The 27,376-nt window shown below is 61.1% G+C and overlaps 11 protein-coding genes across 11 annotated transcripts; 4 read left to right on the forward strand and 7 right to left on the reverse strand.

Annotated features, from left to right (window-relative positions):
* Positions 1–922: 922 nt before the first annotated feature.
* PLICBS_002851 (protein kinase) lies at positions 923–3,449 on the reverse strand (the record flags this gene model as incomplete). The annotated part of the gene is made up of 3 exons (XM_018322562.1): positions 923–1,332; positions 1,387–1,486; positions 1,542–3,449. 3 exons carry the CDS (start codon positions 3,447–3,449, stop codon positions 923–925), a joined length of 2,418 nt encoding a protein of 805 aa, XP_018177792.1.
* A 3,613-nt stretch (positions 3,450–7,062) lies between these two features.
* Positions 7,063–9,289, reverse strand: PLICBS_002852 (glycine--tRNA ligase 1, mitochondrial; the record flags this gene model as incomplete). Its single annotated transcript, XM_018322563.2, has 2 exons — positions 7,063–7,458; positions 7,529–9,289. The coding sequence occupies 2 exons, from the start codon at positions 9,287–9,289 to the stop codon at positions 7,063–7,065; spliced, it is 2,157 nt and encodes a 718-aa protein (XP_018177793.2).
* An 804-nt stretch (positions 9,290–10,093) lies between these two features.
* On the forward strand, positions 10,094–10,735 carry PLICBS_002853 (ribosome biosynthesis protein nip7; the record flags this gene model as incomplete). Its single annotated transcript, XM_018322564.1, has 2 exons — positions 10,094–10,319; positions 10,395–10,735. 2 exons carry the CDS (start codon positions 10,094–10,096, stop codon positions 10,733–10,735), a joined length of 567 nt encoding a protein of 188 aa, XP_018177794.1.
* Positions 10,736–10,974: 239 nt separating this feature from the next.
* PLICBS_002854 (uncharacterized protein) lies at positions 10,975–12,890 on the reverse strand (the record flags this gene model as incomplete). Its single annotated transcript, XM_018322565.2, has 6 exons — positions 10,975–11,696; positions 11,763–12,033; positions 12,105–12,215; positions 12,283–12,470; positions 12,534–12,584; positions 12,815–12,890. The coding sequence occupies 6 exons, from the start codon at positions 12,888–12,890 to the stop codon at positions 10,975–10,977; spliced, it is 1,419 nt and encodes a 472-aa protein (XP_018177795.1).
* Positions 12,891–14,055: 1,165 nt separating this feature from the next.
* PLICBS_002855 (mitochondrial inner membrane protease atp23) lies at positions 14,056–14,908 on the forward strand (the record flags this gene model as incomplete). The annotated part of the gene is made up of 2 exons (XM_018322566.2): positions 14,056–14,616; positions 14,681–14,908. The coding sequence occupies 2 exons, from the start codon at positions 14,056–14,058 to the stop codon at positions 14,906–14,908; spliced, it is 789 nt and encodes a 262-aa protein (XP_018177796.2).
* Positions 14,909–15,203: 295 nt separating this feature from the next.
* On the reverse strand, positions 15,204–16,509 carry PLICBS_002856 (spindle assembly checkpoint kinase; the record flags this gene model as incomplete). Its single annotated transcript, XM_018322567.1, has 3 exons — positions 15,204–15,317; positions 15,371–16,348; positions 16,414–16,509. 3 exons carry the CDS (start codon positions 16,507–16,509, stop codon positions 15,204–15,206), a joined length of 1,188 nt encoding a protein of 395 aa, XP_018177797.1.
* A 788-nt stretch (positions 16,510–17,297) lies between these two features.
* PLICBS_002857 (uncharacterized protein) lies at positions 17,298–18,348 on the forward strand (the record flags this gene model as incomplete). The annotated part of the gene is made up of 2 exons (XM_018322568.1): positions 17,298–18,089; positions 18,193–18,348. The coding sequence occupies 2 exons, from the start codon at positions 17,298–17,300 to the stop codon at positions 18,346–18,348; spliced, it is 948 nt and encodes a 315-aa protein (XP_018177798.1).
* Positions 18,349–18,715: 367 nt separating this feature from the next.
* On the reverse strand, positions 18,716–20,551 carry PLICBS_002858 (RNA helicase; the record flags this gene model as incomplete). Its single annotated transcript, XM_018322569.1, has 1 exon — positions 18,716–20,551. One exon carries the CDS (start codon positions 20,549–20,551, stop codon positions 18,716–18,718), a length of 1,836 nt encoding a protein of 611 aa, XP_018177799.1.
* A 503-nt stretch (positions 20,552–21,054) lies between these two features.
* Positions 21,055–22,728, reverse strand: PLICBS_002859 (RNA helicase; the record flags this gene model as incomplete). The annotated part of the gene is made up of 1 exon (XM_018322570.2): positions 21,055–22,728. The coding sequence occupies one exon, from the start codon at positions 22,726–22,728 to the stop codon at positions 21,055–21,057; it is 1,674 nt and encodes a 557-aa protein (XP_018177800.2).
* Positions 22,729–23,681: 953 nt separating this feature from the next.
* On the forward strand, positions 23,682–24,554 carry PLICBS_002860 (uncharacterized protein; the record flags this gene model as incomplete). The annotated part of the gene is made up of 1 exon (XM_018322571.1): positions 23,682–24,554. One exon carries the CDS (start codon positions 23,682–23,684, stop codon positions 24,552–24,554), a length of 873 nt encoding a protein of 290 aa, XP_018177801.1.
* Positions 24,555–25,179: 625 nt separating this feature from the next.
* Positions 25,180–26,469, reverse strand: PLICBS_002861 (RNA helicase; the record flags this gene model as incomplete). Its single annotated transcript, XM_018322572.1, has 3 exons — positions 25,180–25,806; positions 25,871–26,163; positions 26,226–26,469. The coding sequence occupies 3 exons, from the start codon at positions 26,467–26,469 to the stop codon at positions 25,180–25,182; spliced, it is 1,164 nt and encodes a 387-aa protein (XP_018177802.1).
* Between the last annotated feature and the right edge of the window lie 907 nt (positions 26,470–27,376).

A 27,376-nucleotide genomic window follows, 5' to 3' on the forward strand; every position in this document is an offset into this window, starting at 1 on the left:
CCCATGGCTCGTCCCCAATCCCACATCCCAATCCCACATCCGCCATCCCACATCCATGCCCTTCCTCCTGCCCTTGTCCTGGATATTAATGGATGGACAGATGGATGGATGTTCGGCCCCCCCTGCCCCCCTCCCCTGGCGGCTGCCGCACGCACGCACATATGCACGCACGTCAAACCAGCGTCCTCCCATCTTGCCCGTTCCCGTCGTCCCCAAACGTGCGCTCTCCTGGCTAGCGGCCGATCTCGCCAATCACGGAGCCTCTCCCCGCCGTCGCCAGCCTGCCAAAAGCGTAATCCTGAAACGCGACCGACGCTCCAGCCCTTGGATGCCGCGTCTCATCAGCATCTACATCTTGGGAAACGATACTTGTGCAGTACCGCACATGCGCACGTCAGGCATGTACGAGTCTGACGGAGTGCTATGAGCATGTACGGACATGCCTGAGGCCAGCCTATATCCTCACGCGCCGCCCCGTCGGCCTACTTTCCAGTGGCATTCATGGTGCTATTGGTGGTCTATCAAGCCCTGTATATCTGCGAAGGAGAACCAATTAACCCTGAGGCGCCGGTTCCAAACGCGCGTCTCCCTCCTCTGCTACTCAATGCAGGACTGGCGCGTAACTGGGCCCTGGTCGTGGCGACCCAAGGGGCGGATGCGTCTGCCGGCGCAGACAGGGCTACCAGGCGGCGGCAGCCCCTAATGCAACGGCGTTGCGACCCAGCAACTCCTCACAGATGCGCAACATGACGTTTGCTACTCAGACGCTTGCATCATGGACGCGGAAATACCCCCAAACCTAAAACGCCGATCTGTCGTCGTCCATGTGCACAGCATGGACATCCTTCGTCTTTGCCTGCCGAACCACGCCTCTCCGTATTCGGCAATCGCGGGTACAGGGGCCGAGGCCCCACGAGCTTGTTTACTTCGCGTGCTTCTTGAAGGCCAGCAGCTCCGCCAGGCTGCCGAGCGGGCAGCCGTGCTTGAGGAAGTCGTGCGCCAGCAGCTCGTCCGACGAGGCTCGACTCTTGACGTCGACGCACAGGCAGACCGAGAGGAAGGCTTTCAGCTCCTTGCTCAACTTCTCAGGCTTCTTCAGCCTCGGCGTGCCGTTCGTAGCAATCAGGTACAGGGCCTTGAGCGGCTCCTCGTTCAGGTACGGTGGCTCCGACTCGATCATCTCAATGGCCATGATGCCGAGAGACCAGATGTCGACCTTGGGCCCGTATTCCTTCTGCTTCACCACCTCGGGTGCCATCCAGTAAGGAGTGCCCACCATGGTGGCTCGCTTCGACTTGGTCTCCGTGAGCTTGGCGCAGAATCCGAAATCGGCTGTCATTTGTTAGCATCAGATTCACCATCGCTGTAGTTGTGGAAGGCACGTACTAATCTTGACGTTACCGCGCGCGTCCAAGAGGACGTTGTCACTCTTGATATCGCGATGGATGATGCTCTGCGAGTGCAGGTGTTGCAACCCTCGGCACGTCTGCAGGGAACACTCGTCAGCGCTGGATTTTCATGATGAGATGGTTGATCCTTACCTCGTGGCAGATGGTAGAAATCTGCTCCTCCGAGATGGATGGATTGTTGTCAATCACATCCGTTAGGGCGCCGCCCTCCATGTACTCCATGACGACCCAGAGCTCTGCATTATTATTACGCAAGAAGGCGTCGAGGAAGTTGACAATGTTTCGATGCCTGCTGTCTTTCATGACCATGATTTCGTTGACGATTAGTTCCTTCCTCGGCTGATGAGCGAGGTCCATCTGTTTGATGGCAACCTGAGCACGGCTGCCCTGCTGGCGCAAGATCTCCCGGGCGATGCCTTGGGCCGTGTCCTTGATTTTCGCAACGTACACGGACCCGGAGGCTCCCTGGCCAATCTTCTTCTGCTTCGAGTATGACATATTGGGGTCGTCTTTGGACACGGCCTCCTTAAGCTTTGCCATCACCTCGTTCTCGGACATGGTGGACATGCGCACGTCCTGCTTGCGCTCCGAGGGCGCCGGCTTCGCGGTGAGGGCCGCTTCCGCGGCCTTGACACCGTCCGACGGCTGTGTCTGGCCCGCCTTCGGCGCCACGTTGAGAGGCTTGACGGGAGCCGGGAGACGAGAGCCCTGGCCCTGCGGCTGGGGCTGCCTCTGCTGAGATGCCTGGTTTCCATTCTGGTACCTGGCGTTGGGACCCGGCGAGTTGTCCGCTCGGGGTGTCCGTTGAGCTTGGTTAGACGGATCGCGAGAGCTCTGCGGTAGCCGGCTCGGAGATCCGGACCCAGGAGCCGGAGGAGCGGGCCTTTGAGCTCGCAGACCGTTGGACTGGGCACCATTTGGCTTGGGCGCCGGGGGAGCTGCCCTCGTGGGGTTGAACCTCTCGGCACTGTTGGACTGTGGCAGCGAGCCGCCACCACCGAAGCCACCACCAATCTCCTGCTGAGCGAGGGGTACCCTGGTCTTGGGCAGCGAGGCGTTGTACTCTTCCAGCTCGCGCCGATCCTGCTCCTCCCGTTGCCTCTGTGCCTCCATCTGCTTCCTCCGCTGCTCGTCCCTAGCGGCATCTTGAGGTACGTAGTTGGGTGACATGGCTTGCATCTGCTGCCGTTGCTGCTGGTGTTCTCCAACGGTCGGCCGCCTCTGGGAAGCGCCGCTCGAGCCAGGCGGAGTCGTCGAGTAGCCCGGACCGCGCTGGGCGGGCGTGGGCGGCGCCGGACGAGGGGGTGCAATGGAGCTGCCGGCTGCGTAGCCCAGCTGCTTGTTCTGTGACGTGGCAGGAGGCGTGGGGGTGAGGCTCGAATACTGATTCGGGTTTTCGGCTCTCTTGGCGAGGTCTGTGTAAAAGTCAAGGACTTCGAAGACGGCCTGAGGGTTGCGCTCATAGTCTTCCTTGGTAATGGCCGACGAGTTGAGGAGCTTCGACCACTCCGGAGGGAGGCCGATGAACTCTCCGCTTGAGGGATCGAAGCCGACGTGGACGGCATGGGAGAAGTTGGTCGGGTTGCTGACGCCACCCATGCCGGGACACGCGCCGTAGATGAAGTCGATCCACTCGTACAAGTCGTCGTCGCTTTTGACCTTGATCTGCAACGTCCTGGTCTGGCCGTCGTCGTCGCCAGGGCTGGTCGAGGCGCCGTCAGCCTTCCTCTTGATCTCGAAAATGGTGCCTGCTTGCTCGACTCTGCCCACGTTGACGACGTCCTTGAGGTATAGAGTGTAGGCAACCTTGCCGCCCTCGGTCTTGTGGAAATCAAGCGATTCTTTGCGAAGAATCAGGTACTTTTGCTTCCACGGCTGGATGAAGTTTTTGCTCTCCTTGACCGACGCCCAGCCTTCCTTCTTGACGGCCACCCCGCCCATGCCATCCATGTTATTGGATTGCTGGCGGGCGATCGGCAGTGAGATGGTCGAGCCCGAGTAGGTCGAGGTGGCGGTGCTACGAACTGGGGAGATGGCCATGTTGGCCATGCTCCCGGGGAGGTTTGTACTCGGGGTCAGGTTCAGTCGTGGTCTATTGTCGCCGGGTGGTCGGGGCGCCGGGCCAGGGTTCATAAACTGCCCGGACGAATAAATACTGCAGCTCGGTCAGCGTTCTGGTCGCCAGCATTCCTGTTTCGAAGGCGAGTCGGGGCTCCGAGGGCCGACCCAAGCCCGGCCGTTCTGAATCATGGGAAGGCCCCGCCAGATCCGACAACCTGCGACGCAGATCACGTCTCCAGCGACTGCCAGGAGATGCCAGAGCCAGACGCGGGCAGGGTGCTGTGACAGAGTGAAGGAACAGTGATGGAATAGCGATTGGGGGCAGCGTGCTATCCCGGGCGTTTGGCGATAAGGCCGCCCAGACCAGGGCCTGTCGCAAGCCCGTTCGGAGTTCCAACATGATGGAGAATCGTAATCAAGAGGCTTACCTGTTTTGCGCCATTTTGGATCAAACGGCGAGAAACGCGCGAGCAGTATGATGTACTCGGGCGGTGCCAACTGGTCGGCTCTGGTGGAGTGACATTCAAGGTTGCGCAGACGTCGGAGGAGAGGAGGCAGGCTGGCCTGCGGGCCTTTGCGGGGAGCGACCGCGGCGAACGAAAGGTCGTTGAAGGCGCGGGACGAGCCACACAAACTCCGCAACGGAAAGGCGGATGCCAGCGGGCGCGACTTCAAACGGCGAGGAACCGCGCGAGGCCGTCGCCGGTAGGTGGACGCCGAGACGTTTCGAGCGAGATCGTCTGTAGGGGCGGCGGCCTAACAAAGTCCCAGGGCCGCCTGAAAAGGGGAACGGGGGGAGGCGGGGCCGCAAGCGGTGAGGACGTATTAAAGGAGCGCTTTCTCCGTCTCAATGGGCGCGGCCGAGCGAGATGCTGGGTTCGCGAAGGGTCAGATGCGCCGGCAGAGGTGATGCGGTGCGGTCGTCGGTGTCGTGGGCGTCGTCGTGGTCGTCGGCCGTCGAAGTCGAGACGGGGAGGTTGTGGGAACGGGGAAGAGAGGAGGTCGGGCGACGAGAAGGGTTGAATGGTGTGGTGTGGTGGTAGTGGTAGTGCCCGGTGGTGGTGGTGGTGGGAGTGGTGGTGGGAGCTGCGTTGTGGCGGGTGCCAGACCAGCCTGCCAGCCAGCCAGATGCGCCGAGTGCCAACCCGGGACCGGGAGGCTCACAGATGGGTGGATTGGGGGGGAGGGGGGAATGGAATGGATGGAGCAACAGGCTCTGGCCGGACCGCCCGCCACCCCCCAGTCGAGCATCCCAGGAGGCCCAGCAAGTCTAGGTAAGTTACGGCGTCCCCAGGTCAGGAGAGCACAGCGACGACGGTAAGGTAGGTACCCTGCCGGGGCTCTCAGGTGGAGGACCTATTATCTTAGTGGGTGCCCAGGTGGCGGCAGCGCTCGACGGTCAGTGGACACTGGACGGTGAGCATGAGGACGGGAGCGCTCCTGCGGCGGCGGCGGCCTTTGTGATGCAACGGGACCATCGCGCCCGGGCTTCTACCTTATCCACCGTTGAGCCTCCCAGCTCGTCCAGCAGCCCCGATTGTCCACCTCAGCCGCTGGCCTGCCTTGCCCTGTTTTAGTACAGCGCATGGAGGCGCACCAGATGCTGCTGCTGCTACGTGCTACGTGCTACTAGCCCCAGGTGGGGACGCTTGGTGTCAGGGAAGAGGCAGCACCCGCCGCGCCCGCTGCTGGCGAACCGGGGTGGCGGCCCCTCCTCGGCAAGGGAGCAGGAGGGGGGGCCCCCCGAAAGAGCGCCATCAAATGGGCGACTGCACAGCAAATTGACCCGGGTCGCGTTTGGGCGACGTGCAGCCCCTGAAGTTACTTAACACGCCGGGGGGGGGGGGGGGGGGGGGGGGGGGGGGCAGCAGGGCAGGCGTCCAATCCAGGCACTGCACCCGCATTTGCTTCATTGAGTTCAGAGGCGCCCAACGCCTCTCCCCTATTTCGACCCTCCATCGCCAATCGTCCTCGGCCGTGTCCCGTGGCGTGGCGGCAAGCCTCTGCAAGTCGCCAGACGGACGGGCCCTTCCCTTGCCGTGCGCCCACCGCCAGCGCATGTGCTGCTCCCAGGCAATGGATGTGCCTTCCAGGTTGCTGCTCAACGCCGCACCGAGACCCAACGGACTGGTTGCAGCCGCCATGACAAAACTTCGCCCCAGTGGCTCGACAGGCACACAGAGCCGCGAATCGGATGGACGTGAAAGGCATCACCCCCCCGTCTTACCTACATGCCCCCCTCGAGCCCCTTCCAAAAAATCTCATCAGCCGCTCCCACGAACCGGCGAGTCGGCGACACGGCCAACCGTGGCCCGCCCTCAAGCCAAGACGCACAATGACGCTGCTTGAGCCTCCGCCGGGCCTCCTTGAAACGAGCACCTCCCCACGAAGGCCCCCCCAAGTCTCCCCCCCACCGGTCGCGTTTTGCGCGGAAGCACGCATGCACGTTCGAGAAGGCGACGCGCAGCCGTTTCCGTGCTGCTGCCAGCCCAGCGTTGCATTGCGCCAGGGGCGACAGCCGAAACGCGTTCTGCAGCCACCCCGATGAGGCTCGCCTCGCTGATCATCGTGAGCCCCGTCCGCAGGCCCACCCGCCCGCGATGTGATGCCATTCATAGCGTGGCTACCCAAGGAGCACGCCGAACCGCACATTATGTAGGCCGTACTCCGTACTCTGTATCGTGGTCCATACTTGGAACGTAGGCAGCAGAAGCCGACTGCGGAGAGGGACGGCATCTCGGCCCAACAGCCCTGAACTTGCAGCGTTTCAGAGCTCCCCGCTCGCGATTCGATGCCTGCCTGCCAGTCATGGCCAAGAGCGAACGTGTGAGCCTGTGAGGCGGTGGTGACCTGCACCGTTGGCGGCCATCCCGGCGCGCACACCCGGATGCCCACGCGTTGACCGAGACCAACCCTGGCTGCCACGGCGGATCTGCAGCTTGCCTCGCACAACAAGGCTGGGCTGGCTGATGGGGTCATGCCAGCATGGCATCTGTTCAGAACCAGGGAGCGAGCCAATGCCACCTGCCAGGGCGGTCAGCTCTCCGAGACTCGAATGCCGTACAAAGTGCATTATAGCCACTCATGCTCGCCATCGAATGCTTGCTCGGTGACCGGACCCGCCCGCACCGGCCGACATGAGGATGCCAATGCTTGCTTCATGCTCATCAAACTGGCCCCGAAGTCACGTTGAATGGTCGAGTGCTCGACGGGTCCGCACCCGTTGCAGATCCCCCGTCTCCACGCCCTCGCCCCCCTTCGACCTGTTGCTGTACGGGCACCTATTCCACTCGGATCGGTCCCGACGACATGGGTGCGGAGCTCCCGCCAACAACCTCATGTGTTTGAGGTCGAGGCAAAAACCAATTTCGTTTCCATCCTCGCTGCTTTGCTGCCACCTGTCTAGGCTGGTCGGCGACTTGGCCAAGAGCCACGATTACGGTGCTGAGTCGTCGCCATTCACGTAGTAGTCTCAAGAAAAGATGATCGCTGTGTAAAATAGGTCTTCTCTATCTAATTACTTCTAACTCGCCCATGCCAACATCGGCCTTCTTTCCCACTGTATGTCTCCCAACACGCTCTATCCTGACTTTTAGCGAGTCGCAATGTCAACCTCCTGCGTCTCGAATTTGGGCAGCTCCGCCGTAATGTTCTCCCAGCTCTTGGTGCCGTCAACAAGGGACTTGATGGCATTGACGATGGTCTCCTCGTCGGCGCGAACCTGCGTCGTGGAGTCGCGGTCTCGCAGAGTAACCGTGCCGTCCTGGAGGGTCTGGAAGTCGACCGTGACGCCAAGCGGCGTGCCGAGCTCGTCGTTGCGGCTGTACCGCTTGCCAATGCTGGCCGAAGAGTCGTCCACGCGGCTCGAGACGTGAAGGCTTCGCAGCCTCTGCGAGATCTTCTTGATGTGCGGCCTGAACTGGGCGTTCGACGACAGCGGCACGATGAGCACCTTGGTAGGGGCGACGGTGGGGGGGAAGGAGAGCACCTGCGTCTCATTGTCAGCAAATTCGTCACACAGCTAGATGTCGAACCAAGAACGGGTGGGGGAGTCTTACACCGCGGGCCTCATCGCCACCATCGCTGGCGCGAGTCCAGAAGTTGTGCTCAATCAAGGAGTACAGTATCCGACCGATGCCGAACGAGGGCTCGATGACATTGGGCGTGAATTCTCTCGTGTTCTCGACTCTCTTGCGGAACTCAATCTTGACTGAGTCGCCGCTGCATTCGACCTTGCCGCCGTTGACATCGGCGACGTCGATCGTGAGCTTGCCGGTTTCGCTCAGCTGCTTGGACAGCTTCTCACGCTCCTCTTGCGACGTGGAGAGCAGAGCCGTCTCGACAGCCTTGGCGTCCTTCTTGAACTGAGGACCAAACTTCTTCTTCTCAATGTCGACCTGCCACTCCTCAATGACGAGGGGCTCGTCCAGGCGCTCGCGGACAACCAGGGGCGCGCCGGTCTTCTTGGCGTGCACGCTCAGATCGTAGGCGCTGCGGTCAGCGCAGCCGACACACTCGACCCAGCCGGAGCTGGTGAACAGCTCAGCATCCCAGCAGTCGCAAGCGTAATGGGCCATCTCGTTTTGCATGTGCTGGCGGAATCGCATCTTGGACAGGTCGACACCAATCTTGGCGAGGAAGAGGTGGATGCGGGCCAGGAAGTAGCCGAGGGTCTCGTTATCGACGAGGCCCTCCTTGACGGCCTGGCCGATGGCAACTTTCCTGGTCTCGGTCTTGCCGGAAAGCTGAGTGTCGCGGTCGAGGAGCACCAGCTCGATGTCCTCAACCTCGTGGAACCGATGGTGCTTCTTGCCGCCCTGGGGGTCGACAAAGTGCTCGATCTCAGCCATCAGGAACTCGCGAACGCGCAGGAGACCGGCACGAGGGGAGATCTCGTTCCTGTAAGACTTGCCAATCGAGGCAGACGCGAAGGGCATCTGGCTCTGGTTGAACTCGAGGAGCTTGGCAAAGTTGAGGAACTGGCCCTGCGCAGTCTCGGGGCGGAGGTAGCCGGGCAGGTTGCTGCTGGGACCAATGGAGGTCTGGAACATGAGGTTGAAGGAAACGGGATCGGACGGCAGGAGACCGGTGGCCGGGTTCTTGAGGTCGTACTTCTTGATGAGCTCACCGAGCTCAGGGCCATCGTAGTTGTCGATCCTGGCCAGAACCTCCTCGTACTCCTTGACCACGGCGTCGTCGAGCTTGACAGCCTCCGACTTGGCCTTCTTCTTCTTCTTCTTGGGGTCGTCCTTCTCCTCGACCTTCTGGCCGCGAGCCTCCTTGTCGCCGTTGAGCCTGGCCTCGAGAATGGCCTCGACGAAGTGGTCCGCGCGCATGATCTCGCCGTTCTTGGGGTCCTTGCACATCCAGTCGGCGAACTTGTCGACGTGGCCGCTGGTCTTGAGGACGTCGTGCGGGGTCAGGACGGTGCAGTCGACCTCGAGCATGTCCTCCTCGAGGATGAAGTGCTTGCGCCATATGTCGACAATGTGGGCCTGGAGAGCGCAGCCCGGGGGGCCATAGTCGTAGAGGCCACCGACGCCGCCGTAGATCTCGAACGAGGGCGTGTAGAACATGCGCCGCCGCAGCATGGCATCGAGGACGGGCTTGTCAAGGGGCTGGCCCTTGAGGGTCGTGGCGGTGGAAGTCATGACGGTGTCGTTCTGTCGCTTGCGCGGCTTGGGCACCTGGTATGCGTTGAGGGTTCGCGAGAGCGACAGTCGGCGGGACCCGAGCGTTTGGACACGACGGTATGTTCGGGGTGCGATTTGCAGTCTGAGAGTGGAGAGGGGGGGCGCGATCAGTCGAATTGGCTTCATTCACCGTGAATATAGCTGTCGAGGAAGAGGGCGTGAGTCACAAAAACCCAGGCCGCACTTTTTGCTTCCTCTGGATGGTGGGGGGAAGGAGAGGGAGACGGGGAGAAGGGCCTCGAAAAGCAGTGTGACTCCAACGAGGGTGGTGGTGGGTGACCGGACCCCACGTCCGATGGCCGCCGGCGGTGCTGGAGGGGCAGCGACAATAGCAGGGCACGACTTGGTGCGAGACGACGGGCAGACGGGTGCCCTGAAGAAGCCTGAAGTGACGGGCGCTGTGCTCCACTGGGCAGAGGGGGACGGGAGCTGCAAAGTTCCAAGGTTGGCGGGCTGGTGGGTTGGTGCGTGCTGGAACGACCCGTCGACGCCTCCTGCAAAACGAGGTGGTGGTGTCTCGTGCCGTGGACGCCAACGCAGGGCATTGGGTCGCGGCGCTGGGTCTTCAATTCGCCGAGCGCCGGCGCTAACACCTCCAGGGCTTCCAGGTTCCTCCTGCTACCCCGCCATCCCGCCTGCAGTCCACTGGGCAGCACGTCCAGTTGTCGGTCAGCGTCTCAACCCGCTGGTTTTTAGCGCTCCAGGCTTGACCGCCCGTCATCTTATCGAGCCAGGCACCCCACTTCTGATAGGCTCGTCGTCGGCTCCAGATTTTTTTTTTGCGACACGGTTGACCTGTTCGCGAAACACTTTGAACGACGCCTTTTCACCAGCTTCAGCACCACCTCACTCTCCGGACCGATACCCAACGGATCGGAAGAATTTGAGAAGGCAATACCGAACTGACAGGCGCTGATCGATCCCGCCAACATGCGCCCCCTCACAGAACAGGAGAGCAAGACGCTCTTCACCAAGCTCGCCAACTACACGGGCAGCTCGCTCAAGAACCTCATTGCGCCGCTCGACGACTCGCCAAACGCCGATCGCTTCGTCTTTCGCCTCGTCAAGGACCGCGTCTACTACGTTCGCCTGTCAATCGCCAACCTGGCCACGTCGATAGCACGCGAGAAGCTTCTGTCCCTGGGAACCTGCATTGGTGCGATGACCCTGCACCGTCTCCCTTTCGGGGGCCCTGATCAATTTTCTCCTATGCTAACTCTGCCCTCTGCAGGCAAGTTTACCAAGACGGGCAAGTTCCGCCTGCACATCACCGCCCTCGAGATCCTCGCCGAGCACGCCCGATGGAAGGTCTGGGTCCGTCCCAACGGAGAGATGCCGTTCCTGTACGGCGGCAACGTCGTCAAGGCGCACGTCGGGCGATGGTCCGACGACTGCCCTGAGCACCAGGGAGTCGTGGTCTACAGCATGAATGATACGCCTCTGGGCTTCGGCCTGACTGCGCGGAGCTCGGCTGAGGCGCGGCGGCTTGACCCGACGGGCATAACCGTATTCAGGCAGGCCGACTGCGGCGAGTACCTGCGTGACGAAGACAATCTGTTCGCTACGACCTAGCTGGGAGGCCTGTGTAGATTGACGGAAAGAGTATTCTGCTGGCGTTAGAACTCGGGCACTTGACATGGCAACGGCGTTGATGGGCAAAATCATTTTACGGGCAACTTACAGGGCATCAAATGGAAAATTGTTGGTTCAGTTGGTTCATTTCTTCCAATGGGGAATGATCCTGCCTCCTTGGCCTCGAGGACAAAGGAAAAAGAGAAATAGTGCCTTTACTCCAACGTCCATGCTATCGCTTAACTCAAATCCCGGATCGGCGTGACTGGTCGGCTCTCTGGCCTGAAGAAGCCAATATGCGACCGGTCGGCGACGTACTCGCTGTCTGCGTAGCCGAGAATGCTCTCGATCTGGGAGCTCTTATGTCCCATAATCATGGAGATCTCGGCGGCGGCGTAGTTGACTATGATGCGGCCAACCTCCTGGGCGAAGCCCTCCCAGCGCTTTCCATCAGGTCCAGGGGACGAAGCGCGCCTCTCCACGACGACCAGGCGGACAACCTCCGACTGGGCGAAGTGGCCCTCGACGTCGACGACGCCGACGGGAAGCAGGCCTGCCTTGTCAATCAGGGCCCGGTGGCAGCCGGCATCAATGTACACGGTGCCATGCGGGTTGGGGGTGTGCAGGAGCCAGAAGTAGCGATCCTGGATGGGATCACTCGACGGCAGGAACCGCGTGTGCAGGGGAGGAGCCTCGGTCTCATCAAAGTGCGTCGATGCATCCGACAGGTTCAATGAGACCGTCTTCTGCGTGATGTGGTCTGCAGCATGGTCACCAGACTCGGATGACGTGCTGCTGCTGGGGGTTCGGGGGGTGGTGAGGTAGCGGACGATCCCGAGGATGTTGCCCGGATTGGAGGACCGGGTAATTATCGTTGTGACACCGGCCAGCATGCCCAGCCTTGCAGCGACAATCTTGGTGCCCATGCCGCCCGTCCCCAGGGCTGAGCCGGCACTTGAGACTGCATGTGCTTGTCAGCAGCGTGCCATGGCATGTTATCGATTGCGGGGTTGGGACCGGGACCTACCATCAGCCTCAAGGGCATTTATGTCATCCACAATCTCAATGGGGCGTGCGTCGGGGTGAGTCCGGGGGTTCTTGTCGTAGAGGCAGTCGACGTCGGTCATGAGGAAAAGCATGTCTGCGTGGATCATGGCGGCCGTGATCGCAGAGAGGGTATCGTTGTCGCCAAACTTAATTTCAGAAACGGCCAAGGTATCGTTTTCGTTGACAATGGGAATGACACCCATGTCCATGAGCTGGTTGAATGTATTTTGAGCATTTAGGTAGCGGGTTCGCTGCGTGTCTCACTCATGTCAGTCCTCATGGTCCAAAGTGGCTCAACGTCGCTGCCCGGGCGACTACTCACGTCGGCAATGTCATTCCTGGTCAACAGGATCTGAGCAACGGGCTGTGCCATGTGGGCAAACAGACTGTCCCAGAGGCCGATGAGGCGGCATTGGCCTATTGCGGCCAGAGCCTGGCATTAAAGTTAGCAGGCTGAAATGTCACGCAACAACACCGGCCGGAAACATCACGTCACTCACCTGCAGCTGTGCCAGATGCTTTGGCCGCTTGTCAACGTCCATGCGGCGCAAGCCAACGCCAATAGCTCCAGAGGAGACGATGACGACCCTGTGGCCATCTTTGCGCAGCTTGCAAGCCGTGTCGACGATGAGCGTCAGAATGGGCAGCAGCGGCTCATGCGTTTTTTCGTCCACAATGGAGCTCGTGCCTACGCCCGACGATCAGCCAATGCCATAGAATAAACTGGGGAATGAGGCAATATGAGACTTACCGAGCTTAATGACGACAGTGTACGACTTGGAACGCTTCGTCATGTCGGCGGCTTTGTGGGAGATGTATGGTCAGTACCAGGCGAGGCAAGCTGTGAACAGCGAAAGAAGGCGAAGCAATTGAGCTCAAGCAGTACAAGCAGGGGCTGAGGCAGGCGAGGGAAAACTTGAGGAACAAGAGATGAAGAAATGCGAGGCGCGAGGCGGACGGACGAGACGTCACTGTCGAATTTCGTCTCACGCCATCACATGCGAGGACATGCGAGGACACGCCAGGACATACCTTGAGCCTGCTGCTGCTGCTGCTGCTGCTGAGGCTGCGGCGTCGCGCGGCCGCTCGTAATTCCCTCGTCCGTCATCGTTGTTTCGCCGTATGTTCCTTGCAAATGTGCATCCGGGGCGTGTGAAAGAACCACAAGCCAAGGTACTACTTGTATGCTGAAAGGTAGGATCCTGCTGGGATCTTCGCGCAGGTGGTGTGAGAGGTGTGAGTTGCGTCAGAGCTCATTGGACCCGCCCGCCACGGACCCGATGTCGGACCCGCTCGCCGGGGGGCTTGGACGGCCGCTATAGGTCCGCCGCAGGCCCGCCGCCGGTCGCCCCCTCTACTCGTACGCCGGGCCTACGGGGGCCTACGGGGGGCCCCTTTTCCACCCATTCAGTTGGGCTGCCGACCGCTACGGTACGCCCTAGGCACCGCCATGCCACCCAACTTTGGCGCACGCTACAGCACCCTCATGTACCTACATTTGCCTCAGGCGCACGCTCCCGTCCCGCTGCACCTGCAGGCCGGATGGCTGGTTCGGGCCATTGGCGTCAGTGGGCGCAGCCCGCTGGGTCGATGACCTCAGCAGGCAGCACAAGGCGCTAAGGCGCCGCGAACCCAAGCCCCCCTGAGGCCGCTAGAGCGAACGGCCCAGCCGCTGGCCATTCACCGCCCGCAAACCTGCGGCGCCGCGGGTGGCAGAATTCCACCGCTTGCGAGTCCATCCCATCCCATTGGAAGGATCCGGTTTTAACGCATGCACGACTCGTCGTTGCTCCAGCAGACAGACGCCTTTTTCGTCACATCAAACTCCGTATCCATCCATTCACCCGGCCCAGAGCAGGGCGTGTCGGCGCGCGCGTCCCAAAGTTACCTTGGGACCGAAGATCCCCCTCATCCTCTCATCTGACATCTGACGCGACCCGCGGTTTATCCCGCTGGGAACGGTGTGTCTAGGCGAACGACTCTTGCTCCGCATTGAGCGTCAAGCTCGAGCCGACGGCGCCAGTCATCTAGTTTTCGTCGAACCGAGCGGTGTACGTACGCGGCGGCGCCAAGGCAAACAGGGCAGACAGGCAGGGACACAGGCAGGCCGACGTTCGAGTACGCACGTACGGACGGCAGCGGAGACGAGAAACAGGGCAAACAGGCAGAGGCAAGGCAGCCGGCCAGCAGGCCATCTGACCACGTAGTCGCCTCACCGTTCGGCCGCCCTGCTTTCCGCCAGGCTTGGGGGCCGCAAGCCATCGCCAGCCAGCATGGGATCGGACTCTCCATCATCGACGCCCGCCGCCGCCGGCGCGGAGGCATCGAGCTCCAGCACCGGGGCCACGCGAGAGGTCGTCAACGACCCCGCGCGCACAGGGTTCGACCCTGAGACCAAGTGGTGGATGAACTACTTCAGCATCCTCTCGGGCCAGATGACCAAGGAGGGCCAGTTCCACTACCGCGAATGGCGGTACAAGGTCCATGAGGAGCGCGACTGCAAGCGCTGCGAGGAGTACCGCGACTGGCTCTTCACCTACTCGCCCGTCGTGCGCTTCCTTTCAGACAAGATCCGCGGCCTCAACGGCAATCTCGACCGCGACAATATCCTCTGCCGCCGCTGCCCGGCCCGCCTCGAAGAAGACGGCCAGGTTCACCGCCAGTCGGGTGGCTTCAGCCCCAACCACGGCATCCTGCTCTGCGCAAACGAGATCCGCGACCGCAAGCACCTCGAAGACACGCTCGCGCACGAAATGGTACACGCCTGGGACCACCTGCGGTGGAAGGTCGACTGGGCGGGCGACAAGGACCTGAAGCACGCTGCGTGCACAGAGGTGAGCTCCTCTCGGGATACCAATACCGTCATCCGACACACAGCCTGCTAACAAACTGGCATAGATCCGCGCTTCCATGCTCAGTGGCGAATGCCGTTTCACGCGAGAGGCCTTCACCAGAGGGCAGTGGTCGGTTACACAGCAGTTCCAAAACTGCGTCCGCAGGAGGGCCATCAACTCCGTCATGGCGCGGCCGAGGTGCAAGGATGAGGCGCAGGCGTCCAAGGTGATTGACCAAGTCTGGGACTCGTGCTTCTCCGACACTCGGCCATTCGACGAGGTATATAGGTGAAGAGAAAAAGGGCTGAGGAAAGCGAGATTCTTCAGTCGTCATGACGATTTGTACCATGTCAAAAGGGGGCTAATTGTCGGCGTTGAGCCGGCCTGTTACGCTATCGACGATACCCAGACCATAGATAAAAAATGCAACGCAGCTCCATCTCAGTATACGAATGGCGCGCTAGGTCAAACACCAAACTCCTTCAGATGCACACCTATTATCCCTGGACCACGATTGCAATCCCTCTACTCCACGTACGCCTGTGTCTCCCGGCATCGATCAACGAAGCATGCCCTCAGACATTGCATCACGCCTTCTCACGGTTCGATGCCCTCTCGCCCTTGACACAATGCTTAATGATCCAAGGGTGCTGCTGAACGGCTTCGAGAGGGATTCGCTTCTCGGGATCCAGAACCAAAAGCTGTGAATGTGTCAGTGAGTAAGTTCGCACAAACAATTAGGAACTCAACATACCCTTTTGATGAGGTCGCTGGCCTCGGGGCTCACAAACGACGGAATCGACATGTCTGCCCGTGCAATCCTCCGCTGCGTCATGACCGGGGTATCCTCAAACGGCGCCTCGCCCACCAGAAACTCGTACGTCAAGACTCCCAGACTCCAGAGGTCCACCTTTTCGTTGTAGTAGTTGTCTGACGAGCCCGGCTTGATCATCTCCGGGGGGAGGTAATCGAGGGTGCCGCACATCGTCTTCCTCCGGTTGTTGGGCGCGTGGACGCTCCAGCCAAAGTCTGAGATCTTGATCTCGCCGTGGATGCCGACGAGGATGTTCTCGGGCTTGATGTCCCTGTGGATGACGTGCTTCCTGTGGAGGTACCGCAGCGCCGACGCCATCTGGGCAATGTACTGGGCCGCCTTCCACTCGGGGAAGCGGTTCTCGCGGCGGAGGTGCTTGTACAGCTCTCCCTTGCCGGCGAACTCGAGGATCAGGAAGACGCGCTTGCTGTCGTGGAAGTGGCCAAACAGCTGCAGGATGTTGGGGTGCCGCAGGTTGCTCTGGATCTCAATCTCGCGGCGGACCTGGCGCTCGACGCCGCCGACCTGCAGCTCGCTCTTGTGGAGCACCTTCAGGGCGCAGATGAAGCCGCTGGTGCGCTCCCTGGCCAGGTACACGCGACCGAACTTGCCCTTGCCCAAGGGCCGTCCGATCTCGAACATGCCTAGGTGGAATTGCTTGGGGACCGCGGGCTGCGCTACCAGGGCTGACTCGGAACCTGCCTCTTCGCCATCGTCTTGTGAGGTGCGAGAGGAGCTGGATGGTAGGGGCTTTCGTGGAGGAGATGCTGGGGGATTGCCCTTGCGCTGAGCGGCTTGTGACGGCAGCGTGACTGAGGCGACTGTGTTCTGGCTCTGCGACTGGAGTGCGACCTTGTAGAGATTCGCGCGGCTGCTGCCCTGTGGGAGCTGCGATGAACTCGACGAGACGACAGTCTGCTGGGAGTGACATGACGATTAGCGCGGGATAGACTTTGGGAAGATGTGCAGATAGCCCTTTGTACCTTGGACTTGGAGGACGAGTACGCCTTGGCCACATCGCCGTTCTCATCCTGGACGGACATGCGCTCGAAGCGCGACTCGAGGGTGCGGCTCGCCATTGAAGCCTTCGGTGGAAATGGTGGATGGTGTAGATCTATGGCGGGTGTTCCGATGTTGTCGCTGCGAGCGAAGGAGGGACGCTGGGTGATAAAAGTGGCGTGCGGTGTGTGTGCTGGCACCTGGTGCCAGGCAATCTGGGGTAGGGCGAGGGATGCCAAACAGGCGAGGTTGTCAGAGCAACGGCGGGCGTGCGTGCGGCTGACTAACACAACGGCGACCAGCGCAAGCACAGCTGGGCATGGCAGGCATGGCACACGGAATGCTCTCATGGCAAATCCTTTCCTGTAATCTTTTTTCTGGATTTGGCTATCATTTGGCGTGCATTGGCATCGTAGGTCGTGTGTGTCTTTGTCGACCGTTGAGGACGCTCATCGTCGCAGCCGTTTGGCCTGCAGGAAGTGGTACGTATTACCTAGATAGCTGGCTGAACCTCAGGTAAAACTTGACGCAACAAGTCATCCATGCCTCGTTTTGAAATCAACGTTCTTTAGCTTGCATTGTGTCTGTGTAGCACATTCAGTCGTAATCGCCATTTCTTATATTGTCTGGCTTGGCTTTGTCATGGTTTTGGGCAGCAGCGATGCGTCAGTGTAGAGCAAGGTACAGGTCACAGTACCTGCTACGAGGGCTCCCTGGTGCGCCGGTGCAAGGTACCCCTTCGGCACTTCCTTCGACCCCACCACCACCCAGCCCACGTCCCGCCGCCCCGCGCGCCTCTCTCGTCGGCGAGCTCCAAGCGTCCAACTTCCATCTGCATCTCCATCGTCTATACTTCGAATTAGCTGCAATGGCGCACATCACAGGCTTCCCCCCGCCTCCGAGGCCGGGCCCCCCTCCCACCGCCGCCGCCGCCGCGTCGACAAGGAACCACATGACGGACATCGAGGAGCCGTTCCCGAGCCCCGACGCGCTGGCCTCGGCCACCAAGAGCCACGCGCAGGGCCGCTTCCGCATCTCGACGCGCAAGCTCCCCATCTCCAAGTCGGGCGCCATCGACGCGCTGACGGAGCGCATCGGCATCCCCATGCCCGAGATGATCTTCGGCGACAACATGGTGTCGATCGAGCACGTCCCCTCGGGCTGGTCCATCACGTTCAGCACCGCCGAGGCGCTCGACGCCGTCGACAAGACGGACCGCCACATGCTCAAGGTCGCGTACGCGCGCGACTGGGAGAGCACCCGCGAGGGCACCACCGCGGGCATCAAGGAGGTCGTCAAGCCCTACGACTGGAGCTACTCGACTACGTACCGCGGCACCGTGCAGCAGCCGCAGGAGCTGCCGACCCTGCGGCCGACGGACGTCAAGATCCCCATCGAGCTCCTCAAGCGGCGCGACCCCATCCTCTTCTTCGACGAGGTCGTCCTGTACGAGAGCGAGCTCGACGACAACGGCATCTCCGTCTACAGCGTCAAGGTCCGCGTCCACGCCCACCGCATGCTGCTCCTGTGCCGCCTCTTCATGCGCCTCGACAACGTGGTGGTGCGCATCCGTGACACGCGCGTCTACGTCGACTTTAACACGGACGAGGTGCTGCGCGAGTACACGGAGAAGGAGTCCAAGTTTGAAGATGTCAAGAGGGTGAGGACCCCGCCGACTCAGGCGACACCCCCACTGCCCCAGACCATCGCGTTGGTTTCCTTTTGCGTCGTGTTTGCTGACTGACCATTACCCCGTGACACAGGCGTTGTTCTTGTCGGGACGCCTGACAGACGACATCACCACCGCGCTGCGGGATCCAAACGTCCTGGATCCGTTGCTGCACACCGTAGACCAGAGGGCCGACGCCATCATTCTGGCATCGGTGGAAGCTGCCGCGACGACGAGCCAGGGTGCCTAGCGGCGGAGAACCAAACGGGCGTGCGTGGACTGTATTGGCATGAGCGTCACGGCGTTGGGGAGTTGCGATTAGAAAACTGGCTTTTTATAACGGTCCTCGCGAACTGTATTCCAGCGGGACGAACCAAACATGATATCAAGAAAGCCACCATGGCTCGCGTCTGAAAAGACTCTGTAGACCACACGGCCACGCTACATCTCGTGAAACTGATGTGTCAAACCACTCACAAGACTCGCCAACACTCGCAAGGACGCCCAAATGCCCGATACTCCAACTACGCTCATGGAAAACAAGAAGAAAAGGGGGGAGAAAAAGAGCACAGAACAGACATGGCTCGTGTATCCGGCTCACTGACTATCCAGTCCGTCTACCGAGCGTTTTGCGGAGACGGCGGCTCGGCCACCTCCTCGTACTCCAGCTCCCACTTGTCCACCTCCTTGAACTTCTTGGCCGCCTGCTTGAGCTCCTCGGTCGTGGCGAAGTCGCGACGGCCCGGCGCCGCCTCGGCCCCTCCCGTGTCCCCGGTCTCGAACGTGTCGTCGGGCAGGGGCACGAACTGGCTGAACCCCTCGCCGTCTTGCTCCTCGTCCTCGCTGCCGCTCTCGTTCTCCTTGTCTGAGGACCGGCGGTGCTGGTACGTCTTCCTGCTGCTGCTGTTGATGATGCGCGCCGAGCGGCGCTCCGTGGAGGCGGGCGTCTGCTTCGGCTTGAGGACCGAGGAGGCGTTGCCGCCGCGGACGCGGGATCCGGCACGGGAGGCGGCGCGAGATCCGGCACGGGAAGCTGGTCGGTCGGAACCCGCTCGGCTGCGGGATCGGTTGGCCTTCCGCTTGCGCGCAGCGCGGGCGTCCAGGTACGAGAGCTCGTCGTCGTCCTGCGCCAGGTCCGCCGTGTCGAACTCCTCGTCGCTGCCGAGGCCAAACGGGTCGTCGCGGACCCTCTTGTACCGGCGCTTGGGGAGCAGGTTCGTGAGATCCGCCGTGGTGACCTTGGGTGATTCCTGATGGCGGCGCTTTGCGGCGCGGCCGCGCTGCCTGGTGGCCCGCTCGGCGAAGTTGGGCGAGTGCGTCAGGGAGGGCGGGGAGGAGACGGTGGACAGGGCGTCTTCTGCTGTCCGCATGGGAGTGGTGACGGATGGGCGGCGGCGCTTCTTTGCGAGGGTGTGGATGTCCGGCCAGACCTGTGCGTCTTCCTCTGAGTCGCTGCTGGCCGGCGGTGCGGTGATGTCGTCCATGTTGACGGGCGTGACGGGCCGCTGGAAGAACCCCGGAGGGGGCGGAGAGGGCGACGAGGCAATGGCAGATAGCTCCGAGTCGCTGCCCTCGTCCTCGAGCTGTGGCCGGGGCTCCTCAGACTCAACGCGCGACGTCTTCTCCGGCCGGGCACCCTCCTCATGGGACTCCACGCTCTTCCTCTTCCTGGACCCTGCCGCGGGCGCCGGCTCGGCCGACTGACTGCTGCGTCCTCCGCGCGAGCTGTTACGCGTCCGGCGCCTCAAGTTCAGCGGCGTCGACTCCGCCTCGGGGGGCTCAAACTCGCCCTCGCTCTCCACCTCGGAATTGTTCGTGGTGCCGCCCGTCTCGGACCGCGGCCGGCGGGACGTGCCCAGGATGGACGGCTCGCGGGCGCGTCTCCTGAAGACGCCGATGTTGAAGGAGGAGCCCACGCCGGGAGTGTTAGGCCCCCTGCTGCTGGGGCGGATGGGCGGGTCGTTTCGGCCGATGATGCTGGACTGTCGCGACCTGGGCTTGAAGCTGCTAAAGGACAAGGAGGTGCTGTCGGCGGAGCGCCCGCCGCGGGGGATCTCGCCGTCGGCGAAGCTCTCGTCCAGGTCGCCAAACACGTCGTCGTCGGCCAGGTCCAGGCCGGTAGTGTCCCTGCGCATTGCGGGCGTAGCCATGGCGCGTCGTCCAATCTCGACGGAGCTCCTCGTGTCGTCCCCGACCGTCTGCCCGCCGCTCGCCGTCGTCGTGGCATCCTCGTTGGCCAGCTTATCCAGCGCGGCGTCGCGTGCGCGGTTCGCCTCCCGGATCGCGTCCTCCTCTCCAAGACTCAGGCGAGAACCCGTAGACCGCGTAGTCCGGCGTCGACCCCTAGCACGCCCTCGCTCCTCTTCCAGGTGGTCTGTATCGCTTAACGGTTCCTGCTGCGCTTTGGTCGCGTGGGAGGGCGGCGCGTTCCGCGCCCTCTTTGGTCGCGGCATTGCTGTGATTCGTTTGCGGATATATAGTATTAAAAGGGTGAACGAAGTGTCGGTGGGTGTTCAAGGCCCTGTGAGCGTGTCGAGAGCTTCAGATGCACTGCGTAATGACTGTGTTGACGAGGCAAGACTTGGTTGGTGGTTGTGGGTACTTGGAGATGGGGTTGGAGGTCCAGACGCGTCGCGCGTCGCGACCGAAATGGTTGTGGTCGTCGGCGCCCCACTAAAAACATGGACCGCACCAGCCACTTAAGAACCTGGTTTTGGTGACGGTCGTTGTGTGTAAGTTGTAACAGGTCGTTTGTCCCTCGAGGGGGCACGGCTTTTCTGTGCTTCTCATGCAATGAATACAGAGCAGAATGGCCTTTGAGACAATCTCATTCATCTACTCTATTAGCGACCCCTGTCCTTCTCATACAGCCAACCCTCCTCGCCATGAGTCGTGAATATATGTGATTTACAGATGATGTTGTACAAAGTATTACATGCCACGCGCAGGCCTCTGTCTAGATGAGTGCCTGGCCCATAAACATGCTCCTCTTCACCTCAGCAACAACGTCCTTCCTGTCGTCGTTGCCGACGAGGACGATGCCGCGGCCTCGCCTGCCCATGCGGCCCGCGCGGCCCAGGCGGTGGATGAAGTCGATGGTCGTGTGAGGCACATCATACAGGATGACGTGCCGAACAGCCAGGGTATCGATGCCTCTCGACGCCAAGTCCGTCACGACCAGCGCCTTGACATTTGCCAGTGAGCGCTTGCGGCCCGTGGTGTCTGGCGCTGGGATGCGCAGTGCCTCAGATGTCGTAAACGTCTCGAGGATCTCGCCGTGGCGCTTTTCCGGCGTGTCTCTGTGCAACGCTTCCGCGTCGATGCCCTTGGAGCGTAGGTATTCGGCTACCTCCTCTGTCTTCTCGCGCTCGTTGACAAACACCATGACGCGCCGAACGTCAATTTCGCCCTTGACGGGGCCTTCGTGGGCCGATGCCTCTCGTCCAATGGTGTAAATGGCGTCCGCGCAGGCGAGATCTTTGTTATTGCGGTACGGATCGCGGGACACGTCAATGACACCGAGCTGTACACGGCGCGGAATAGCATGGAGGTTGGGCGTCGTGATCCTCACCATCTTGGGGTAGTTGGTGGCCAGGTAGTTGTTGAGTTTGCGAGGAATGGTGGCCGAGCAGCAGACGAGCTTCTTCAGCGACGGCATGGCCCGCTCTATGATGCTTGTCGTGACAGGTGCGAAGCTGCGGTCAAACAAAGAGTCGGCCTCGTCGACAATCAGACTGTCCACCCGGGAGAGGACGTTGGGGTCCGAGTCGGCAATGGAAGCGAGCAGATGCGGCGTGGCGACGACGACATCGATACCCTTGGGTCCATACAGGTTCCGCTGGATCTGCTGCGCCTTCAGGTCGGACGACAGCATCTCAGTCTTGAACTTGGCCACGTGGGACAGCGACTTGGACACGCGCATGACTTGCTGAGCCAGCTCAGCGGTCGGCACGAGGACAACCACCTTGGCCCGGGCCATGGTGGGATGGGGCTCCTCGAAGGGCTTTCCCTTGAAATTCTGGTCTTCCTGTCGCTCTTTCTCGGCCTGCTGTCGCTCCCTGTAGGCCTTGATATCCGGGTCCTCGGCCTCGGCGATCTTGAGCGCATCGATGGCGGGCAGCAGGTACGCCAGAGTCTTGCCAGATCCCGTCTCGGCTGCTAGCAAGAAGGACTCGAGCTGTTCGCTTCGCTTCTTGTGCTCGTCGGGGCTTGGTTGACCGAGGAGGGCGGGTATCGCCAATCGCTGGACCGGTGTCGGGCGGACGTCGACCATGTCCTTGAACAGCTCGTCCGATACGGCCGTCTTTAGGGCCGGCACGAGGTCGAACTGGTCAAACGACTCAAACTGCGACAGGCGGTCCTTGATAGACGAGCGTTTGTTGTACGAAACGGTGGCCAGCGCGCGCTGCATCTTGAGAGCCTTTCTGTCGTCCTTGGAGCGGCGTGCGTAATCCTTGCCCGAGTCTCGTCTATCGCTCGTAGCTGCATCCGCCGACTTCCTCTCTCGCCTCGGTTCTACGTTGGCGACTCTTCGATTCATGCCGGCAAACGGCCCATCGACCGACCTCTGTCGTGACCGGCGATCGTCGCGAGATGTCGGAGTGCGATGGACCTGGTCGGAGAGAACCATGCGCGACGGCCTGGGCTTGGCTTGCCGAGAGAGGAAGCGCTGGCTGAGGCATGGCTGCTGTACGATTGCCCGAGGGACCGGACGGCGCCCCAGTGCAAATATGCACAGAGAGCATATGGAGTTTGCGGGTGCCATGGGAGGCATCGCGGGAAACGTTGGCTGGCCGGAGGGACGTGAGGTTGAGGAAGCTTCTCTCTCTTCCCCAGAAATGCGCCAGGGGACTTTTTTTCTCTGGCGGGCAACGTCATTCACTCATTGGCAGGCGCGAAGCGGGTCCGCGGTTGCTGCCCGCCGACCCGCCGGGGTGGGTGGGTGGATTCCATTTGCGGTCGCATTGTGGATGCGGCGCTGTTCCATGTCTCTTGCCTTGGCCATGTAATCCGTAACTCAGCATCGCGAACCCGTGGGGAGACTGCAGCTCCTTGACAGAGACAATCTGGGCAAGTCATCGTCCGAATGCCGAGATACGCTGTTGGATGCATACGTGCTCCAATTTTCCGAGCAAATTTCCCCAGCGCAACGCACTCGAGACTGGCGGACAGGGAGAGCAGCGCCCGTCTAGTAGCTTACAGTGAGCAAACTCCACCGCCGGCGCATTTATGTAGCCAGCCATGCGACTCGGGCTGAGGCACATGCGAATCGCATCATGCCGTGGTACGATGGATGACCGTGCCGCTTCTTGCGGCCGGCGAGATGGCCACAGGTGCCAAGCCCGTCGCGATTATACGAGGTAACGTGCCATGAACGGATTCCTTCAGACGATGAGCCTCGTGCATTTGCTATAAGACCGGCCTTCCCCGCATCAGGCCGTTTCCCACACATAAGCGAGTCTCCTTGCTCACCATCCGTCGGCTTAATACTCCCCTCACTACATGCAAATGCCATTCGTTGACAACTCAACTGTGACTTATCAGCCTTCAGCACACGTCCCTCCTCAGAGTCAGCCGCGAGCCATGAGTCTCCTCGAGCGGCTCAACCGCGACGGCTTCGTCCTCGTGCCCGGCGCCTTCACCGGCGAGGCCCTCGAGACGCTCCGCCGGGCCACGCAGGACGCCACCGCCAACGCCCGCCGCGGCAACTGGCCCGACGTGCGGACGCTCCCCAAGCAGTTCCCTCCGTGGAAGGTCGACGGGCCCAACCCGGCCGCCGAGGGCATCTGGGGCGTCCAGGGCGTCATGCACCCGGACATGCCGCACCAGCCCGACTTCGTCCGCGTCTACTTCTCCGACGCCATCGTCGCCCCGACCCTCGAGCTGCTGCAGTGCTCCCGCGACGACCTCGTCATGGAGCTCTTCAACCTGCTCGTCCGCCCGGACTACGACTTCGAGCTGCGCTGGCACCGCGACGACATACCTGCCACCGCCACCGCCGAGGAGGAGCTCGACCGCCTCAACAAGCCCGCCTTCTCCGCGCAATGGAACCTCGCCCTCTACGAAGACTCCAGCCTCGTCGTGGTCCCGGGCTCGCACCGCCGCGCGCGGACCGACACGGAGCGCCACGCCGACCCCTACGAAAAGGTCCTGCCCGACCAGCTGGTCGTCAAGATGGAGCCCGGCGACATCGTCTTCTACAACAACAACATCCTCCACCGGGGTGTGTATGACTCCAAGGTCGAGCGCATGACCCTCCACGGCAGCGCCGGCCATGTCGACGGCGCCAAGCTGCGCGCGAGGAACGTCCTCCAGCACGGGCTCCGCAACTGGATTGACCGCCTCAACTTTGATGCCCTCGAGGGCCACGAAAAGGAGTTGGCGGAGCACATGCGAGCTAACCTCGTCAAAATGGGACAAGACGCGGGAGACGTCGGGTTTTCGTTGCAAGGTTGATTCAAGGGCCATTCCTGGCAGTCGAAGCGCTGCCATAATTATTCAAGGCCATGTCGCTGAAGATGTCATTGACCTGCTGTCTTATCACCAGAAAAAGCGCGGTTGTTTGGTACCTATATATTACCTGTAGTACGCGGCATACGCGCTACCAGCAGTACGTGCGTCGGTCGAAAGCTTGGTGAATTCAACATTAAATTGATACCCACTTGGTAAGTCCCGCGGACATCTTGAGGGCGACGGATCCAGATCGAAAATGCCCATGCGCTCTTGTACATGCATCACGTGAAGCTTCGGATGCCAGATCACCTCGATCCACGTGGGCTCGCACCATATCTTGCCCATCAGGTTCGAGGCACATCTACAACATGGAATCGTGAAACAGATCTCATCCACGGACTCGATGAATGAAGCAGTAGAGCCTTGATTTTTCCATGCCTGGCTCTTGACCCATACTCCAGGCTGAGCAACGAGGTGATGAGAGGGTTAGGGTCGCTATTTACGTACATGTCAAAAGGGCAACCTGCCACCGGCCAGCAGTCCCATCCTATGCTCCAAGCCTATGATGAATGAATGGCACCGTAACCTCAAGAAACACATATAGCCAGCTTCCACCTCCAATGCAGCATCAGACTTTCATTGTCAATGCTTCATCATCGTCGGTCGGAGGCGTTACTGCTTGGTCGTATACTGCCAGGCCCATTGCCTTTTGTACGTGTTGCGATTTGCTCGAGCCGTTTTCTCCTGTTTTTGGCTCCTCCGCGATAGATCCCAAGGACAATGCAGACTTGGTGTGGCCAAAGCTGCTGTGAGACAGCCGATTTTCCCTCCTGCGCGTCGACGTCGGGCTCAGCGACCCCATCGAGGCAGTCTCGTCCGACGAGTCGACGCTGGTACGGCGGGAAGCACGGGGATCTATCGACAGGTCCTCGAGATGGAGTCGGTGTTCGTCGGTGCAGGACTGAATCTTGCGCAGCGTGTCCATAACCGAAGACTTGTCGGAGGGAAACCGCTCAAGCGTCGGGTCACCAGGATCGATTCTGTCCGTCTCATAGTCGCTCAGTGACAGTCCGTGGTCCATGCTCTTGGGGACCTTGTCCGACACCTCGTGATGGTCAAGCCCATCGTCGACAAACTCGTACGCTCCAAAACATTCGTGCGCGAAAAGGGGTGTTTTGAGGTCAGCACCATCGTCTCCGGCCAAATCGCCTTGGCCTTGGGTCGTGCCAGAGCCATCCGGCGCAGTGGACTCCAGCTGGACACAATCATCAGCGAATTGATAATTAGCGAGTGTTCCGGGCCGGGATGTCGTCGCTCACGTCGTCAAGCTGGGCGGCAGTGTCTGCGACCTCGGCTGCCGTTTTCGCTACAATTTCGATTGGGGTTCGGGATCCTTCGCGCTGTGCTTGCGTTTCGACATTCAGCGTCTTAGAGAGGTGCGATTTGGCTGGGCCGGACGAGGAGCCCGCAAGTGTGCCTCGCAAGCCTGGATGGGGTGATGAGCCCCCCTTCCTCTCGGTGGCCTCGAGTGGTGCCTGAAGCGAGCCGGTCGATGTGTCGGTGACGCCCGGCACCTTGAGGACATTGGCCTCGCTTCCGTCACTTTGCGTGGCTAGACAAGAATACGGTCAAATCATCTCCACTGCGGGCGGGAACGTCGCGAAAGGGACTTACAGATACTCGCGTGCTTGTCTAGGACCCAGTCGCTACCATCCCCGACCTTGAACTTGTAGGCGTATTCCTGGCCAGGCTGGACCGGCACTTGGACGGTGAAATGATTCTCCCCGGCGTCGAGCCTGGTGCACTGCATCTGGCGCAGCTGCCAGGGAGGGTCTGAGAAAGATCCCGCCACGAAAACGGGAGGCTGGGTGCCTGGTTGCCGGAAGCTGATGGTGACGAGGGCCGGATGTGTGGCCATGGCGGCGATGTGCCGTATGCAGGGCTGTCGGGGGGTTCAACGGTGAGGTCGATTCGGAGGAGCGTGGTGGGAGTGAAAGCGTTGATAGCGCCACGGATCTCGGTGACGGGCTTACACGTTCAGCGCCCAGCCCGGGCAGCTGTGCCTTGGATGCGGGTGGCGAGGCGTGCGCGCGCGCGTGTGTGAACTCTACTCATACCCCAGGCAGGCAGGTTCCAGGTTGCAAGTGTTCGATTGTCTGCAGCGAGATGGAGGAGGCAGAGGCATCGAGACGCGCCTCCGCACTCTTATGACGACAGCTTGAGCCATGCTCCGCTAGGGAAGGCACGGCATTGGACGGGGCGCACGTGAAGGCGAGGCGAAAGCTGGCTACCTACTTACGTAGCAGTACGCTTCGGAGTAGCTTGCGGCGCGGCAGAAGGCGGTTGGCGGCCGGGGAAAGTCATGGTTGGCGAGAGACCTGAGTCTCGGTGACGATTCGTGGGCGGCAGCAGGTACCCCGATTACCCGAAGGGCCGCTGGTGGTGGTGTGATGCCCAACGGCCGCCTCGCCTCGCTGGCACTTGGGTCCAACTAGGTTCGTGGCGTCCATCCGGCCAGAGCTTGTTTGCGCGGGCTGTCGTTGGGGGCCTGCCAGAGTCTTCCGGGGTGCGGCGGCGATTCTTGCGGAGCTCGGCAACGGGCCTAGACTCTGAGGAGACGAGCTGGTCGCTGCATGTTGGTGAAATGCTTCCAAAGAAGGGAGCCAGCTCCCGACCTGCCGTTAACGTCTGTGGCGCCCTTGAGCAACTCCAGCTTTGGTCGGCCAAGGTTCGTTGGTCCGGAGGCATGTCCGACCTGTCTTCCTGAACAGTCGTTGTCAAAAAGCCGCTAGAACGCCGGGTGAAGGAGGGAAGATATCGACAAC

Source organism: Purpureocillium lilacinum (genome assembly GCF_023168085.1).
Source record: "Purpureocillium lilacinum CBS 284.36 DNA, scaffold_2, whole genome shotgun sequence".
Lineage (NCBI taxonomy): Eukaryota > Fungi > Ascomycota > Sordariomycetes > Hypocreales > Ophiocordycipitaceae > Purpureocillium > Purpureocillium lilacinum.